Here is a 17,686-nt window from a genome sequence, read left to right as displayed (position 1 = left end):
TTTAAATGTCACCTATATGCCAATGACTCTCAAATTGTTTTGTTCAGCTTGGACTTGCCCCTGCACTCCAGACTTACATATTCAAATACCTCCTTGAAATCTCCACCTGAATTTATGACAGAAATTCAAAATAACAGGTAAAAATTATACATTTTCTCTTTGCCCCCAGTCTGCTCCAAACTGAGTTTTCTTTATCTCAAAAATAACTCAATTATTCCAGTTGCTCAGCCTAATTGTCATCATCCTTGCCTCTTTTTAAATTTACACCCGACATCAAATCCATTCAGAAATGCTGTTGGCTCTACCTTCAAATATATTCTGAGTCTAAGTAGCCACTTTTCACCACCTTCACTACCACCATCATGGTCCAATCCACCATCATCTCTAACTTTCCACCCTTGTCCCTGACAGCCTATTGTCAATATAGCAGCCATACTGATTCCTTTAAAAAGTCAGTCAGATTATGAGACTCTTCTGCTTAAGGCTTCCTAAGGACTCCCCATCTCACTAAAAGTATAAGCAAAGGTTTTTACAACTGTACGCAGGGCCCTACTTGTTATGGTCCTCCTTCATTTCTCCAGCTTAATTGCCTACTTCTCTTCCTCTTTTCACTCTGCTCCAGACCTATGGGTCTCCTTGTTGCTCCCTAAACAATCCAAGCATGCTCTTCCTCATGGTTTTTGTGTGTGCTCATCTTTCTAGCTGCCTCTCTCCTCCTTTAAGTACTTAAAGTCTTCATGCAATTTCATCTTCTCAATGGGACTTCCTCTGACCATCCAATATAAAATTGAAAACTACCCCCATTCCTGACACTCATCTGCTTTACCTTTTTCCATAGCACTTACTATCTTCTAATAGAATGATAATTTACTTGGTTTTTTAAAATTATGTCTTCTTTACAACAATGCAAATCTCACAGAGGCAATGATGTTTTGGTCTGTTTTATCACAACTATATTCTCAATGGACATAGAATAGTTCCTGGCACATAGTAAATGGTCAATGAATAATTGGTGAATTAATAAATCCTAATATAAAACCCTAATAAGGTTACCTACAGAATTCAAAATTTGAATTTCCTGTAAACACAATATGTATATGTGATAATACATTGCCCAAGCTGAATTTATGTTAATGGTTAGATAATTCTAAATCCGTTTTAATTTGAAGCACAAAAAGATGACGGACATTTGGGTGGTAGTTTTTGTATGTTACATTATTCTATATATGATTGAGCCTAAACTGTATTGATGAACAAGCATCACTAACCTACAATGCAAAGTAGTTAGTGTTTTTGAGGAATACTTAGAAATGTTGTAGCCTTCTCGTTAAAAATTATTTTTTATTTAACATGTGTTAAGGAATGATTGGGATGTTCAGTCAAGAGACCCCAGTGACTGCAATAAAAACTAGACAGATACTGCAAGGAAATCATCTAATTTGAAATGTTTCCCAGAATGCATAAAAAAATTCCCTAAAGTCTTAGCATCTGGGTTTCCTGTATGCATACATCGAGTGCAAGTTCCTTCCTGAATCTAACTCTAGCCGTCATTTTAATTCTATGGTTGTAGAAACAATTCAATAGCAACTGAACAATTTGTCATTTAGACTTGGGAAGGGAGCTCTGTTCCATTTTATCATGCAGACATGTACATTTTTGCTATCAAAACAGAGAATTTATGGCTCACCCACTTTAACACCAAACAAAGGCACAAGGACCATATCCCCGTTCAGTTTGCCATTGTGAAGGCTATGAAGAAGTCTTGCATCTTACCTATTGGTTGAGTTCTTTTTTGATAGATTCGGATTCCTCGAGCATTTTCCATTTTAATTAATGAATGAATATCAGTGCCATTAAATCGGTTTATCCGTATGATATTGAAGTTATCAGAATTGGTTGCATACAAATAGTCTTCAAACACAGTTATACCATAAAGATGTTTGACCTATAAAAAGGGCAAAAATGACTGTGATTTTTAATTATGTTGCTTTCAACTTGAAAGAAAAAATGATGGCTATTTACTCCTGTGGAAAATTCCCATAGTTGGAGAGTCACAACCATATTATCATTTATCTTCTCTCATAGAATTTGACATTTCACTAATTTAAACTTTTTCTCTGAGAATAAAACATTATGCAGTAGTGGTTAAAGCACTACCCAATGTATGGGAGAGAATTTTATTCATGTTTCATTAAGAAAACATGTTCAGTAGCTACTTTTCAAAGCCTAGTGAGAACCAAACTTTCAAACATATTCAATAACATGCTTATGGCACTGTTATGTAAAATTTGATATATTTTTGTGGGCTATGTTTTCATATAGCCATGGATATGTAGAATCTGTAAAAGGCTTGCTTTACCTGTGAAAGGACTGATGAGAAAACACCTTTGAAAATCCCATTTTTTAAAAATACAGGTTACATTTAGACTAATAGCAGCCCCAGCATGGAAAACAGTAAACAACAAAATCACATATTTGGAATAATTGTAAAGAAAATGTCAGCATTCTACTCAGAAATTGCACTCTTTCTAAAGCCTATTCATAATGAAAATGGAACTCTGATTTGAGAATACCAATGTTTACTGCTCTCCACGACACTTCACAGTTAACAGTGTAACTCTCCTCCTTGGCACAGGTCTTGGGGACTGTGGGTAAGAATAGACTTCTTGAACTGATGGAAAGCTTCCAGTAAAGCAAAGGAAGAATAAGTATACTGATTTTCTCGTACAAAAAGGCACATGCTAGGCACATTGCCTTTGGGCATGCCTTGTAGTATACTCAATTTAAAATGGTTCTGGACCGAGGTATGGTAGATTTGTCAATTGATTTGCCGTACAGATTTTGATGAAAAAGCATTTGTCATTATCGTTTGGCATTATATTGTACTTCTAGTGTACTTTTCGTATAGATTTGTAGTCAAGAGAATTTGAGAAGTTATGCATGGTTTGACTGTAAAAAAATTTTATAGAAAACAAAATCACAAAAATTTCTACTTAGGAAATCATGCCAGTTCTATACCTTAAGCAAAAGCATTTGATTTGCTATCTTTCTAGCTTACATGTCTCTTTATTACTATTCCTGATCCTCTCAGGAGATGTTGAGTAAAAGAAGACTGGCTTTTCGCGCTGTTTTTGGACGTATTTCCTTTCTTCATGTCTAGGCTACAAATGAAAGTTAGGAATTAAGGGGGAGAATCATTCTATGTTAAAGCCCCAATAATCATTTTCAGTGTTAGTATTACTCTCCAGTAAGTGTTTGTAGGGGGAGGCATGTGTGTATTTACTAATAATATTTTCCACATAACTGACATCATATTCACTAAATATATCTATGACCCAATTTTGATCTGGGCAATACTTTTTTTTCCTGTAAGAATTACAAGCAAGCTGAAGTCTTCCATTAATTGCCATTTATTTGATGCATGCTTTGCTTAAAGTTTGGGGCCAGTCATCTGGAAGTGTGCGACTGTGGCCTAAACACATTGCTGTCTATGTAATTGCCAATCCAAGCCTCAGGAGAGAAAGGAAGCATGGCTACAGAGGGGGCAACTGGTGAGGGCAGAGAAACACGTTCACACAGTAGCCATCAAATTTTACTCACTGCCTCTCTGCTTTCCTTCAGAAGGGTTTGTTTACCATATAGTACCTACATTGTTGCCTGGTCTGCTAACTACCCCCAACAAAGGTGGCAGGAGCTTGGTGTGGTGAGTAGACCATTCTGCCTACAGGACAAATACAAAATTTTATCTTTGTTGGATTACGTAGTGGCAGAGTGAGCATATGTGTAGGGAACCAGCAAAACACAGGCAATAGAAATGGTTAAAAAAAGGAATAATTAAAAACTTCAGATACTAAAAAGCTTTTAAAAGTAGTCATGGGGAAGATCATTTGAATTCCTCATTCTTGTTTCAAGGTTTAAAATTTTAAATACATATACGTAAAAAGAAGGTCCATCATAATCATTTTAGAGACTAGGTCCTCTGACGTCATAACTAGACTGCCAAGGAAATCAAAGTTTTAAGGACAGTCAAAGGTGAGAGAAATAAGTGACCTCACCTCTAATATTGGACATTTTTTTTAACCACCCAGATTAGTGCATTTTTTTATCTGCCAAGGAAGTGAAAACATTTCATTCTTAAAAGCTGATTATAAAGGCAAAGTAACTTTACAGGACAATTACAGGATATTCGTGCCTTGCACTGCAAAAGAAAACAGAGTCACTTATTTCAGCTCCACAGAATGAGAATCTCACAAAAAATTAGTGAGATCAGTGAGGTAAAATTGAATTTAAAAAGGAAACTAGTGAATAAGGCTTATTTCCACTTAGAGATCTCCTTCAGGTGTTTATTGAGTGTTATTTGCAAAAACTTGTAATTCAGCAAGGGGATAACTATACAGATGGGAAAAATTTTGACCTCAGTGCTTTTCACAAAATTCTTATTTTAGGAAGTACCTGAATACAACAGAAGGCAAAATTTAATCCAACCTATTAAAATAATAATGATACTTTTGTGAGCCAGCATATGCATTGTTAGCAGAAAAAAATATATATCTCCAATGCCACATGGGACAGATGATAGTTCAGTTTCTTACAAATGAACTACTTAAATTAGTTTTTAGTAAGTAGGTCATATTTACTGTCCTACTCTAATACTTTTCTTTCTTACTAGTGTAGCATTTTGGGTTTCGTTTGTTGTTTTTTGATTTATTTCAGTTGGTTTCCGTTTTGTGTGCTTTTTTCTTTTTTTAATAGAGGGAAAGAGGGGGAGAGAGCCCCCTCCCCTGCCCCATACTATGGAGTACACAGTACACTGTGTAAAGAACATTCTCCCATATAGCAAACACATCGCAGTTTTTATGACCCATTGCAGCTTGACTTCATAAGAAATTTTCAACATTGCAATTTTCAATCTTCTTCCTAGTATGATACCATCCATTTTATTACCTTAGCTGCATTTCCGAACCAAATTCTACTTACTTGTCTGCCTTGGATGATAGTATGTCTGTTTCTTCCTTGATAGTCCACTACTTCCACATAGTCCAAGTAAAGATCTACCCAGTAAACCAATTTGTTGACTAGGTCTAGTGCCAGTGCAGCTGGCTGCTCTGTCTTGGAATCAATTATCCTTGTTCTGTTCATCCCATCCATGTCACATCGCTCCACTTTGGCCACATTCCCATAGTCAGTAAAGAAAAGTTTTCTGTTGAAAGAAAACTAAATGTTAAAGTGGAGGGAGGGGGGAAGCATATTCAATAGAACCATCTGTAAAAAACAGAACTTTTCCTTCTAATCTATTTCAGTGGTTACATCTGTTAGCTTCCCATAACCATTTCCATATAATATCACTCATAAACAGAGAAATCTGCTAATGAATATTGCAGGGCATGAGGGAGCAGGTTAACTAACAACTGTAAAATTTCCCCAAAATGAATGATTATGATGGGTTTATTTTTGTATTAGGGGAAATGTTTCTTTAAGCTTCATAGAGCCAATACACATATACCGCAGGAGATGTGTGAGGCCCATTTGGAATAAGCTTCAGAAATGAACCAAGTCACCAGGCCAGGGTATGTGAGCTATCAGGCTTTATCTTCAACCTGCTTTTCAAATTGCCTGGTAATGCCTGTCTCCTATAAAAGCTATTATGTGGAGCTCAGTGAAGCTATGAGTGGTAGAGAATAGCAAACCTGGAATGGAATTAAGCAGATGGAAAAGCAAATGTGCTATTTGTAACAGTGGAAATAAAATATAAATAATTCCCCCCAAACCAATGCCAAATCCTCCCAAATATTCCCAGTTTATAAAATATCATAAAGCAAATGCAGGCCGTTTCTTTTCATTTTGTCTTTATATAATTTTTGAAGAAAAGGCTGAAAAGCAATGTTGACTTCTGAGACAATAAATCCTTCTAGGAAGCACAAACAGCGTGTGTCAAAGGTTTAAATACCTCCAACGCTTCAGTGTCTAATATTTGATTAGTATTCACAATGTTTAGTAAACACAAATCAATTTCAATTAACCTGACAATATTATAACAAGATCACCTACTCATGAGAGTAAATTACATTTGTAAAAGGAAGACCATCTTGCCTTGACTTAAATACAATCTCAAGAATAATCTGATTTCCAGTGACTGAGCAATATTAAGATTACCTAGAGTATAGAATATTTGATTTTACAAACTTGGTGAATTAGTTTTTAGTGACTTTTCTCAACATTGTTGCATCATCTAACAGTATGGGGTATCTTTTAAGCTAAAGAGTACTTAAACTTTAGCTCTTTCTGCTGTGGGAGGTTTTGACTAATTTGTTTCAACATTAATGCGTACTGGTTTGTGACAGTGTGAGTCAGATTTTATTATGAGTATATATTTCCCCAAGTATTCTTGAAAGATCAATTTATCACAATAAGTTAAAAATTATTTTCAAATGACATGTCATTCAGGTGAAGAGCTTTCTATTCCAGTGAAGAACAAAATAAAAGGGCATATGGTGCTATGTTTTATTGTCATGCTAAATGCTCTGACCTCTACTCCTGCACTAGCTCATTCTCTCTCTCATCTCTATCACTATCTCTTCCTGCTTCCATCTTTCATCTCCTCCTTCTTCACTTGTTAATCAGTTTGTTCATAGTTATCTCAAGTTACTGTTACGATTACCTAGTTTCCCTCTTCCTTACCGTAGAACACTGCCCACTATTCATATTATAAGATACTCTCTTCCTCACCTCATACCAAAATGCCTGTCCTTTCATAGTTTCCTTTTCTGACTGGTCCATTTCACAGAACTGAATAGATGCTGGTGTGCAGGTAGCTTGGCTTTGGGATAGAGAGTTAGAGGCTCTGGCCCACTGTGTATAGCATGTTATGTACAGACTATGTATAGAGTCATATGAAGTAGGTGGTTGCACTATCTACAGAGTGCTGAAGAGGAAACATGAGCCTGGAGATGGGAACTTCTCTCAAGTCACATTGAGATGACTTAATTACACGTGATCCTAAAAGGAAAAAAAGAGGAGTGCCAAGCCAAGAAACTTGGAGGCATGTTGTTGAAGAAAGATGACCAAATAAGATCTGAGGTTATGGTCAAAGAGATAACACAGACTCTTATCGAGGCCTAAGAGAGAAAAGTTCCATGATAGAGAATTGGACTGGCTGGCTGGGTCAATCACTTCCCAAAAATTTTTTAAGAAAGAATACAGATCGAGATGTCATTGAATTTGGTATTTGTTAAAACACTAGTAATTTTGGGTACTGCTCTTTGAAAAGTTTAGTTATGGAGGAAGAGTGAACCAGATGATAATGAAGGAGGTCAGGAAAATGTAAATAATTTGTGCAAGATTTTCAGTGATACTGACCAATATTGCACAAATGATTCAAGTGATTCTCATATTTATTCCAGGTCATAATAAAACCGGTTGAGGTAATCTCCCCATCTGAATAAACTTAAGCCAAAATATGAAAAAAATGTACAAATACATGATTCACCAAAATTTTGCCCTTTTAATGGAAGTATAAAATCAAAAGAACAGGAGGACTTTGGGTATGTGAAATGGCATTGAGCTAGAAGAAACAGTAAAGAATTGGTCATTGTACTTCCAGCACATAGCAGAATAACTAGTGCTGAGTGGTGATGTAAAAGGTGGTCTTTACATCAAATTTAACTTCCCCAGATTTCAGAATACTGACTATGTTGAGCTCTGTTCACTTGTAATTGAAGTGCAAGAAATGGAAGTATTCTCCAGGATGTAACACTAAGATCATAAATCTGCAAGCAATAAATACCCAGAGTCACATGATTATGACTGTGACTATGATTATGTCACATGACTATGACTGTGATTATGACTGTAGATGTTTCTTTGCTTGTTTTAGTACTGTTTAATTTTAGTTTAAAATTATCTATTGTTATTACAGAGAAAAGCTTTATTCTCAGGGCATTCTTTAATTAAGGTATGACTATTAAAATTATAAACAAAAGCTAAAGTTTTAATTATCTAAAACCTAACTAAATTTCACTCGTGGTATAAATGTAACTGAGTTGAAAAAACTCACTTTTCTTTCTTATAAAATATTTGTCCAAATTTTAGAAAAAGGAAATAGTGCTCTGTGAACCCCATTGTCTCACTGATCTTAATAATTACCTATGAGATAGAAGGGTCAGATTTTTTCTAGTTTACACATGACACTGGCTCAAAATCCACTTGGATAGCCACTGTCGGAGCCATAACACAAATATTCGTCACACCTTTTGTTTTTAACTCACTATTTTGAAATAATTTCAAACCTACAGAAAAGTTGTAAGAATTATAGAATGAATGTCTATACCCTTCACCTAGATTCACCATTTGTTCACCTTTTCTCCTCTGGCTATTTCTAGTACTCTCTTAACCATTTGATAGTAAATTGCAGACATGACGATTCTCTTCATCTAAAACTTCAGCCTCCATCTCCTGAGTACCAGGACATTCTCCTGCACAACCACAGTACATCTATCAAACTGAATGCGTTTAACACTGATACAATGCATAGCTTTTACTCAGATTTTGCCTGTTGACCAATGATGTTTTATATGTTAAAAATTCCTTTTTTTTCTCTAATTTAGAATCCAATCCAGCATCGTATATTGCACTTAACTGTCTTTTCTCTCTAGACTCCTTTAATTTTTAATAGTTCCTCAGCCTTCCTTTGTTCATGATGTCACCATTTCTAACGTGTAAATGTGAGTTGTGCTGAAGAATATCCCTATCTTGAGTTTGCCTGATTTTTCTCATAATTCGACTACGTTATGCTTTTTGAACTGAAATGTAATAGTTTTGTACTTCACTGTTTCTGCCTCTGGGCTTAGAAACCAACAGGTAAGCCTATGCTCTATTCCACAAACTCCCTAAAAAGAAGCAAAGATGGTGGTTTGAAATCTCATTTATTCCATCTTATTCAGTGTTTCTGAACATTTAACTCTCTTAATTTCCAGGGTTCTCAGTCACACTTTCAGCAGCTCCTCCCACCAGAAACCAAGTATCTTTTGCTGCTTCTAGTACAGCCGAGACCCCAGTGTAGCAATCCGTGTGTCCAGCTCATGGTGATTGGTGGAGACCATTCCCAAATCTGTCCGATGCTCCATTCCCTCTGATTTGCAATACTGACATTTCTTCTTTCCCTGTTCTTTCCTGCGATATCAATTATTTTTTATTCTCCAGAATAAAGAAGAAATTGAATTGAGATTGCTATTCTCTTATTCTTCACTTCTTTTTTAAATGTCATTCTATTCAATTCCCACTAACAAAAAAATTAAAATTAAAATAAGACAACATCCCAACTACTGTCTCTAAGATATGTTTAACTATTAGTTCGTAAAGGACAGGAACATTTCTTTCAAACTTTTAATTATTCACCCAGTTCATTCATTACAATTTGGCAGCTGTAGTAAATAGGAGTTTGTCATTTTGGTTTCCTTATCTCATCTAATATGGGAAACTGATTTTATCTGACGTCTTTGTTGATTACATGACTAGTCCTATTTTACTACAGATATATATGTTTTTTTTATACAATTGGGGATAGTAAGAAACTTCGAGTATTGTCGGTAAACTTGCCTGACATAAATCAAAAGTCACAAAGGGAGCACTCACCGACAGTGACAGAGCACCGTGCTTACAGAGTTACGACCCTAATCGTCCTTATGCTTTAAGGCAAAGCAGTCGTTACACATACTGATGTCTTAAAACACGTACTTTTTTTCTTTAGCTGATAAATATAAGACTTACTTGTCCCAGTGATATCTATTTTAAATGATTCTTCCCTACTTTTTGTACTTTGTCCAAAAGAACAAATGGGAATTTAAACAGATCAGTGTCCTATCCACATCCTTTAACTGCATAGTCAACCCTGGTTTTGTGTCATCATTCTTACCCCTAACATTTTGATTATAGCTTAATGATGGAATTTAGAAATCTTCAGAGTCCTCACAATAAATTATCTATCATTCATTTTAACTGCTGAAAAATGAAGTTACACAACAAGATTTTGGTTAAGAAATGAATGAGAGGGGAGTGAGACATAAAACTAGAGGGCCACATATTGCTAGATTAAAAAAAAAAATCATTGTTCTGATTAGGGCCTAGCAAACCCTCCATGTTTATTAATCATGTGTTAAATTAGAGAATTTCATATCTTTACATTTCAGGAAAATGATATGTGTCTTTATTAGCAAGGATTACATTAGAAACTTCATTTTTCAGTCTTGTTTTAAAAATAACTGTGTAATCCAAATAACATCAATAGTAATACAACTTTATTTTTTCTTCCATTGTATATACAAAAATTGAGCAAGAAAGTGATTTTCTACATTATACAGAGTAATTAAAGTATACTCAGAACTAAAGTAGAAATATTAAATATTTAGCATCGTAATTCTAAAATGCAATTGTGAGTATTAAAGGGTAATGAGTCTTTGGAGTTAGCAGTTTAAATTCAATTTTTATCAGCTCCTGCTGCTTAAGGGATGTGGAAGATAAACAAACTATTTTCTCTGTTTAGCCAAGACTGTTCAAGACAGTTATTTATTGAGTTTTCCTTGATAGGGGTTTTTGCTTTCATTGTTTGAAAAATCTCTCTTGAACTTGGTTTTCAGTTCATACATAAACACACAGAAATGAAACTTGACATAGACTCCTTCTCTCAGCTGGCTACTCCATATTCTGGAAACATTCCCACTAATAATCCCGCCAGAAGTGTTACTGTATTAGATATGTCAGTCAACATTCTTATTTACCTGAACCTGCCCCACTCAGTTAGTGCTCCTGAGAGGGGCAGCCCTATGTGCCAGTATTATCCCTCCGCTGGTTACTGATACTGAGGCCAAGGGGGGACGTGTGATGGAACTGAAACCAAATCATAGGCTGAGCTGAATCACTAAGACCCTTTCTCTCACTAACCCAAACCAAACAGTGTGGAGCTCACCTAGTGGGCAGCTGTGCTAACATGGGTGGGGAGGGGTTGGGGGCGTTGAGAGAGGAGGAATACCAGAGCCTGTGTAAAGAAGTAGGGGAGTCATGAGATAGAGAAGGGATGGCAGGAGCCATGTGGTGCTTGGGCAAGGAGTTCTCTAGGACCCAGGAGTCCTGGGTCCTTTGTTATGTACACCCATGGGAGTCTCCATATCCTCTTGGGAGATCCAAATACATCTGAGCTGGCTTCAGTGGGTTTCTGTACTCGGAAGCTAACGTGCCGGGAGTAAAACACTACCTTGTTTAATGTTCTGTTTGAAGATTCAGATAACTCTTGCACTGAACATTTTGAACAATCAAACATCATACTGCCTTAGGAAATACATATTGAAATGCTAACTCTATACAAAGCAATCATTTTATAATGTTCACATGTAATCCTCATATAACCCCAACTTGGCATAAATACGTAAATATAAAATAAATATATAAACAGAGAGCATCCGAAACTTTTTTCTTTTGTCTCCCATGAAAACACAGAGAAGAAGGATATTAATAATGGACAATAATTTTTAAAAACCATCTTTCTTCATTTTTTAAAAACTTAATATATTATTCAAGACATAGATATCCAACTGTCCTTCCTAAATTCAATCTGGCTAAACTCTCTCACAAATTCAAATACAGCCTCTCTCAGTCCCCATCTTACCCCAACACTGCCTCTAACTCATCTTTTTATTATTTTAAACAAATTTGTCTCTTAGGCTTTTCTTTCCATTTGTTTTTCATTCTCCACATTCTGAGAGCTAGGAGTTAACTCAGCAAGTAATAAACCTGCCATTGTAAAAAGGAAGTGATAAAAAAAAGTGGAGAAACAGAAAGATTTGCATATTATTGTATTATTATTTCATTTTCTCTTCATCACATAGATATTTCATCAGTGTTTAACATAGATTGGGACACAGTGGGATTAATACCTAATCCTCTTTCCCTGGATTGACGTTGCCTGACACTTGGTTTATGTTCACTCATTCATGCCTACCAGCCATGGCTACACTTAAATTGCAACTACCTCATCTAACCACCTAAAAGATAATAACATACTTGGCCTAACATTTCGACTCCCAGGCAGCCATTATTCTCAGGCTGTAAATGAAACCTTAGAGACCCATCTATATCTAAAACAAAATTTTTCAATATTCTCACCCTTATTTATACAGGTCTCTGCTCCAAGTGTAGGGCGGCCTAACCTCTATCCACTGATACAAACTCCTCTCTTCCTACCCAAATCCTTCTGATCTGCCCTCTGAATCTCCTACTCTATGATCACAAACTCCTCAATATCCTAAGACTATACTTTGAATGTTCATTCCACCTTTTTGCCTTTACTGAAACTTAGTGAAACTTAGCATCTCTTGAGGTCACCCTTTCCCAGCAGTCACTGAAAATGTGGTTTTCTTACAAGAACCTCAGGAATAGATATAAAATCAGTGCCTTCTCCAATACTAATTCCAGGATATTACTCTCTTCTTATCTTGCACCATCTTCTGTTTTTTGAGGGTCTCACAAATAGGCTGTATCCATCCTCAAGGTGGATTATGTATTATAAAACCCTTCTATAGCTGCTAACAGTCGAAATAAAACCTCATATTCTTAACACTGCCCACAATGGTTGCATGTTCTTAGTCTCTGCCTATCTCTCCAGCTCCATCTAGTAATATATTTCCCTGCTTCTAATACCTTGGCCATCTAGCAGTATCCTTCTATAAAATTCTAATACCTTGATCATCTTTCAGTGCCTTAAACAATCCACAAATTTTCTTCCTTTCTCCACTTCACATATTCTGTCTCCAAGTCTGGAAAGTAATTTCTACCATGCTATTCTGATCTTGGCTTTAGTTTTCAAGTTAACGTCAATTTCTATGAAAGACATTTCCTGCTTTTCCAATACCAATTAAGTCTGCCTGATAGAATCTCATGGCATTCTGTATTTTTTATCACACTCTTCTTTATTTAATTGCATAAAATAGATACACACATACACACACAATGATAAGGTTAAGATCTGTTTACTAAGTAGACTACAATCTCCAAGAAGACAAAGGTCATATCTGCTTTATTCAGCATTGTATGCTCACAACTTAACTATGTATCTGCCCGTACTAAGTTTCTCTCTCTATCTATACATCTACATATATCTGTATAAGCTCTGGACTGACTTCCTCATATTGGAAAATAAAATCTAAAACTCAGACTTAAAATTATGTTAAAGGGGCAAAAAATATGGATAAGGCCATTCTAGCATATGAAAATAAGTTGGTTTTCCACATTATCCAGAGTAGCTCACTGTAATTCTCTGGGCCCAAATCATTCGCTAATAATAAATTATGGCTTTGCCTCAGTTTGATCGCATTGACCTCTTTTGCACATAATTCCCTTTGGAGAACTTGTAGGCAGTAGTGATATTAGTTCATGATGAGATTTAGTATTCCTGTGTCTGGCCAATTTTCATTTTTAATGGCATCCCCTCAGTATTAAAGTCAACCTACCTATAGATACCAGGTTATAATAGCACTTGGATGTATTCCTAAGGGGGTTAGACCATCTACTCCCAGAATGTGGCAAAAGTTTTGTTTCTTTCCTTAAAGTAAGGTATTTATATAATCAACAGTAATTTTAAGAATGTAATGATGTTCCCCATGAGGAAGATGGACTGAGAATGTTGGATGGATTAGATAAGGAGATGCCAGTTTGGTAGGTATGCATTAGCACAGGGGTAAATGGAAAAGAGGAAAGAGATTCAAGATATATTTTGGGGTCTGTGTCAACAGGACTTGATAGTTAGTTAATTGGGTGAAAATAGGATGATTAGAGAGCAGCATTCTAGTACTATAATAACTTTCATAAAATATATTTATGGAATATATTGAGCCTCCAGATTTTTCTCAGGAAGTCTGCCTGTCTGTAAGACCTCAAGGTGTCATTCCATTTAATACGAAGAACGCATTTTAGTTTGGGCATATTACTTTTCATGACCAAGGGCAATGCTATCTTAGGACTCCTTCGGGGGTCAGGATGCAGGATGTCAGTACTCAAAAGCTCATGCTCAATATACTCGATTCATGTGGAACAGTAGAATATTTGCAGCAATATATTCGACGTGAAAAAGTTGCACTTTGAAACATGCAGAGATGTATAGCCTAATTTCTGCACTTAAGGAAGTCCTACTGGTTTATAAAGGCATTTTTCTGAGCTGAAATAACACAGATGGCTGTCTCAGAGGCAGCTAAGGTAAGTATCCATGAAGTTGTAGACTGCTGAACAAAACTGGTTCACTGCTATGCTAATTACCAGTTAGTTGAACTGTCAATTTCTACTTTAAATTCTTACTAAATGGAGGAAAAAAATAGCATGGTGAAAATGAAACTTTAACTACAGCATAGTTTTTTTTTTAATATATTATTTATTGTTTATACTTGTGTGCCCATCTCGGTTTGCTGTTGGAATAATATGTACAATAATATTGCAGTGACAATAAAATCATATGGTTACGTAGATAAAACCACACTGTAGAAAATAAAGATTTCTTTGATGTTCACTTCCCTAGCTGCGAAGAGCAGATATACTTGGAAAAATAAGGCAAACCTCCTATAAAGCAATAACTTCTTCATAAGTGACATTATTCAAATTTCTTGATTTAGTTTTAAGTAGAAAGGCAGGATCAAGGGCAGGCTAAGCATGGCTAAGACTGCAGAGACCAAAGGAAGCTGATGAAGGGAAACAACTGTCCTTGTTCAGTTGGCAAAACAGGTATTTGAATAATTGATAGATGCTGTTAGACCAGGGTTTCTTGACCAGGGTGACCTTTAGGGGTTCCATCGACAACCAGTTTTGTAGGCTGTACAAACTGACAAGTATGCCAGCAAATACGTATTCCTATAGGTGTATTTTTTGGACAAAGGGTTAATACTCAGAAAGGTAAATATCCATGTTCTGAAACAGTGATCCTCAAACTTTACTGTGTGCAATAATCATCTGGAGAGCTTGCTGAAATCTCCAACTTCTACAATCACTGTGGTGGGAATTTGAGGAGTATCTAACAAAATTAAATATGCATTTAAAATCTCTTTCATCCAGCAATATTTGTTTCAGAAATTCATCTTGAAGATGCATCTTCACAAGAGACAAGACATGTACTGTTATTCACTATGACATGATTAATAACGGCAAAATATTGGAATATATTTTTTATCCAGTTCTCCCTTCCCCTCCCTATCCATCATTTCTTCCTAGAATTTTTTTTTTTTTTTTTTTTTTTTTTTTGCGGTACGCGGGCCTCTTTCTGTTGTGGCCTCTCCCGCTGCGGAGCACAGGCTCCGGACGCACAGGCTCAGCGGCCATGGCTCACGGGTCCAGCTGCTCCGCGCCATGTGGGATCTTCCCGGACCGGGGCACAAACCTGCGTCCCCTGCATCGGCAGGCGGACTCTCAACCACTGCGCCACCAGGGAAGCCCCCTAGAGATATTAATTTAGCACCTACTGAGCTCAAGGTTCTGGGAATACAACAGGAAATTCTAAGGTATCTAACCTCTACTTCTAGAGGGAATGAGGAGCAATATCACTGAAGATAAATGAGCTTTACAACTTATGAATACTCAGAGATGGTTGGGTTGCAGATTGTTAATTGACAGAATCCGTATCTTCTAACAAACTCTTGTTAGTGTCATAGTCAAAGAATTAAAACTAGGCTATTCAATCATGGTGATCTTTTCCCAATTTTAGTAATTTCTAACTTGGAGGCCAATTAGTTTTGCAAAGAGAACAGATTGTTTAAATCTTGTATTAGAATTTTTCCTAGAAAAGTCGCAGGTTATTGTTTGCTTCTCACCCTTCATGACATTTTTCTTCTACATCAGTGTCTATAATATTCACCTTTCCATGTCAATTTAGTAAGCTATAGTCTCCAGTTTTTCAGTCAAACACCAACATAGGTGTTACTGTGAAGGTGTTCTGTATATGTGATTAACATCTAGAATCATCTGACTTTAAGTAAAGATGATCCTCAATCATCTGGATGGGCTTGATTTAATCCGTTGAAAAGTTTAAAAGCCGAACCAAGGTTTCCCTGAAGAAGAAATTCCAAATGTGGACTGCAGCATCAGCTCTTGTTCAATACTTCCAGCCTGCCTTCCCAACTGCCCGCCCTAAGCATTTTCATCTAACTAGCTAGCTCCCACAACTGCATAAACCAATTCCTTACAAGAAAACTATACATATTTATTATTCCTACTAGTTGTATTTTTTTTTTTTTTCTGGTGGAACTCTGACTGACACAGTGTCTAAAAATTATTTAGGAGAATACCTCTCCATTAAGTAAGAATTTAAAATAGAAATTGACAGTTCAGCTAACTGGTAATTAGCATAGCAGTGAACCAATTTGGTCAGCAAACCCAAAGGAGAAAAAACAGAGGTCCTGAGGACATATTCTGGATCCTTAAATCCAGCCATCCAGCCATGCCGAACGAAGTCAGCACTGCTTGTTTTATTCAGGAAGCTGAGCCATTAAATTTCTCCTTTTTGCTTAAGCTGATTTAAATGGAGTTTTCTAACATATATAACTGAAAAATTTTTATATGATAAATATTCATTGTTAAGGTAAATGGTAGCTGAAATACCTATCACCACTACAGGAGAAACAGAAGTCAAATGTTCTACTGACAACAAAGGCATTGTGAAATTATTACTTAGGAAAGTTAGCAATTTAAAAGACAGATATGACTACTATAAAATAATTTTGTTTGATTTAAATAAAAACTCATTTGAGTAATCAATGATTTTTATCAATACTCAGAAAATTCAGAAGTTTAAGATTACAATATCTGCAATTCCAATAAATGCTCCCGAACTTTATTTTGCTTTGCCACAGGGAACAGCACAAGTAAAGTAAGTTCATATCCCATTATGAATAAAAGCAATGAGCCATTAGAAATATATGTAATCTCCATCTGCCAGTTGACCTGTTTCATATATATATATATATATATGAAACACACACACACATACAGATAATCCCTGACTTAATTATGGTTCAACTTATGATTTTTTGACTATACAATGGTATGAAAGTGATACTCATTGAGTAGAAACCATACAGTAGCCCCCCTTATCCATGTTTTCACTTTCCACGGTTTCAGTTACCCACGGTCAACTATGGTCCAAAAATATTAAATGGAAAATTTCAGAAATAATTCATAAGCTTTAAATGATGTGCCATTTTAATAGTGTAATAAAATCTCACACTGCCTTGCTCTGTCCCACTCGGGACATGAATTATCCCTTTGTCAGCACATCCATGCTGTATATGCTACCCAACCATCAGTATAGTAAAAGAATATATATAGGCTTCAGTACTAACCCCAGTTTTAGGCATCCACTGGGGGTCTTGGAATTGTATCCTTTGCAGATAAGAGGGGGCTACTGTACTTCAAACTTTGAATTTTAATGTCTTCCTGGGCCAGCAATATGTGGTACTTACTCTCATATGATGCTGGGCAGTGACAGCAGTCACAGTTCTCAGTCAACCACATGATCACGAGGGGAAACGACCAATACGCTTACAGCCATTCTGTACCCATGCAACCATTCTGTATTTCTTTTTCAGTACAGTAGTCAATAAATTACATGAGATATTCAACACTTTATTTTAAAATAGGCTTTGTGCTGTATGATTTTGCCCAA

At 36.1% G+C, this 17,686-nt stretch overlaps 1 protein-coding gene across 1 annotated transcript in view; it reads right to left on the bottom strand.

The window, feature by feature from the left end:
- The window catches only part of LRP1B (LDL receptor related protein 1B), a 1,616,178-nt gene that overhangs the window by 794,539 nt on the left and 803,953 nt on the right, over window positions 1-17,686 (bottom strand). Inside the window, exons 9-10 of the mRNA XM_067742376.1 lie at window positions 4,978-5,200; window positions 1,774-1,945 (exon numbers count right to left, since the gene is read on the bottom strand). Of these exons, the coding sequence (XP_067598477.1) occupies window positions 1,774-1,945; window positions 4,978-5,200 (395 nt within the window). The remainder of the gene's footprint in view (window positions 1-1,773; window positions 1,946-4,977; window positions 5,201-17,686) is intronic.

The sequence above is a fragment of the Pseudorca crassidens genome, chromosome 6 (assembly GCF_039906515.1).
Source record: "Pseudorca crassidens isolate mPseCra1 chromosome 6, mPseCra1.hap1, whole genome shotgun sequence".
Lineage (NCBI taxonomy): Eukaryota > Metazoa > Chordata > Mammalia > Artiodactyla > Delphinidae > Pseudorca > Pseudorca crassidens.
The sequence above is the reverse complement of the archived record's forward strand: the minus strand, read 5'-3'. Positions and strand labels throughout refer to the sequence as shown.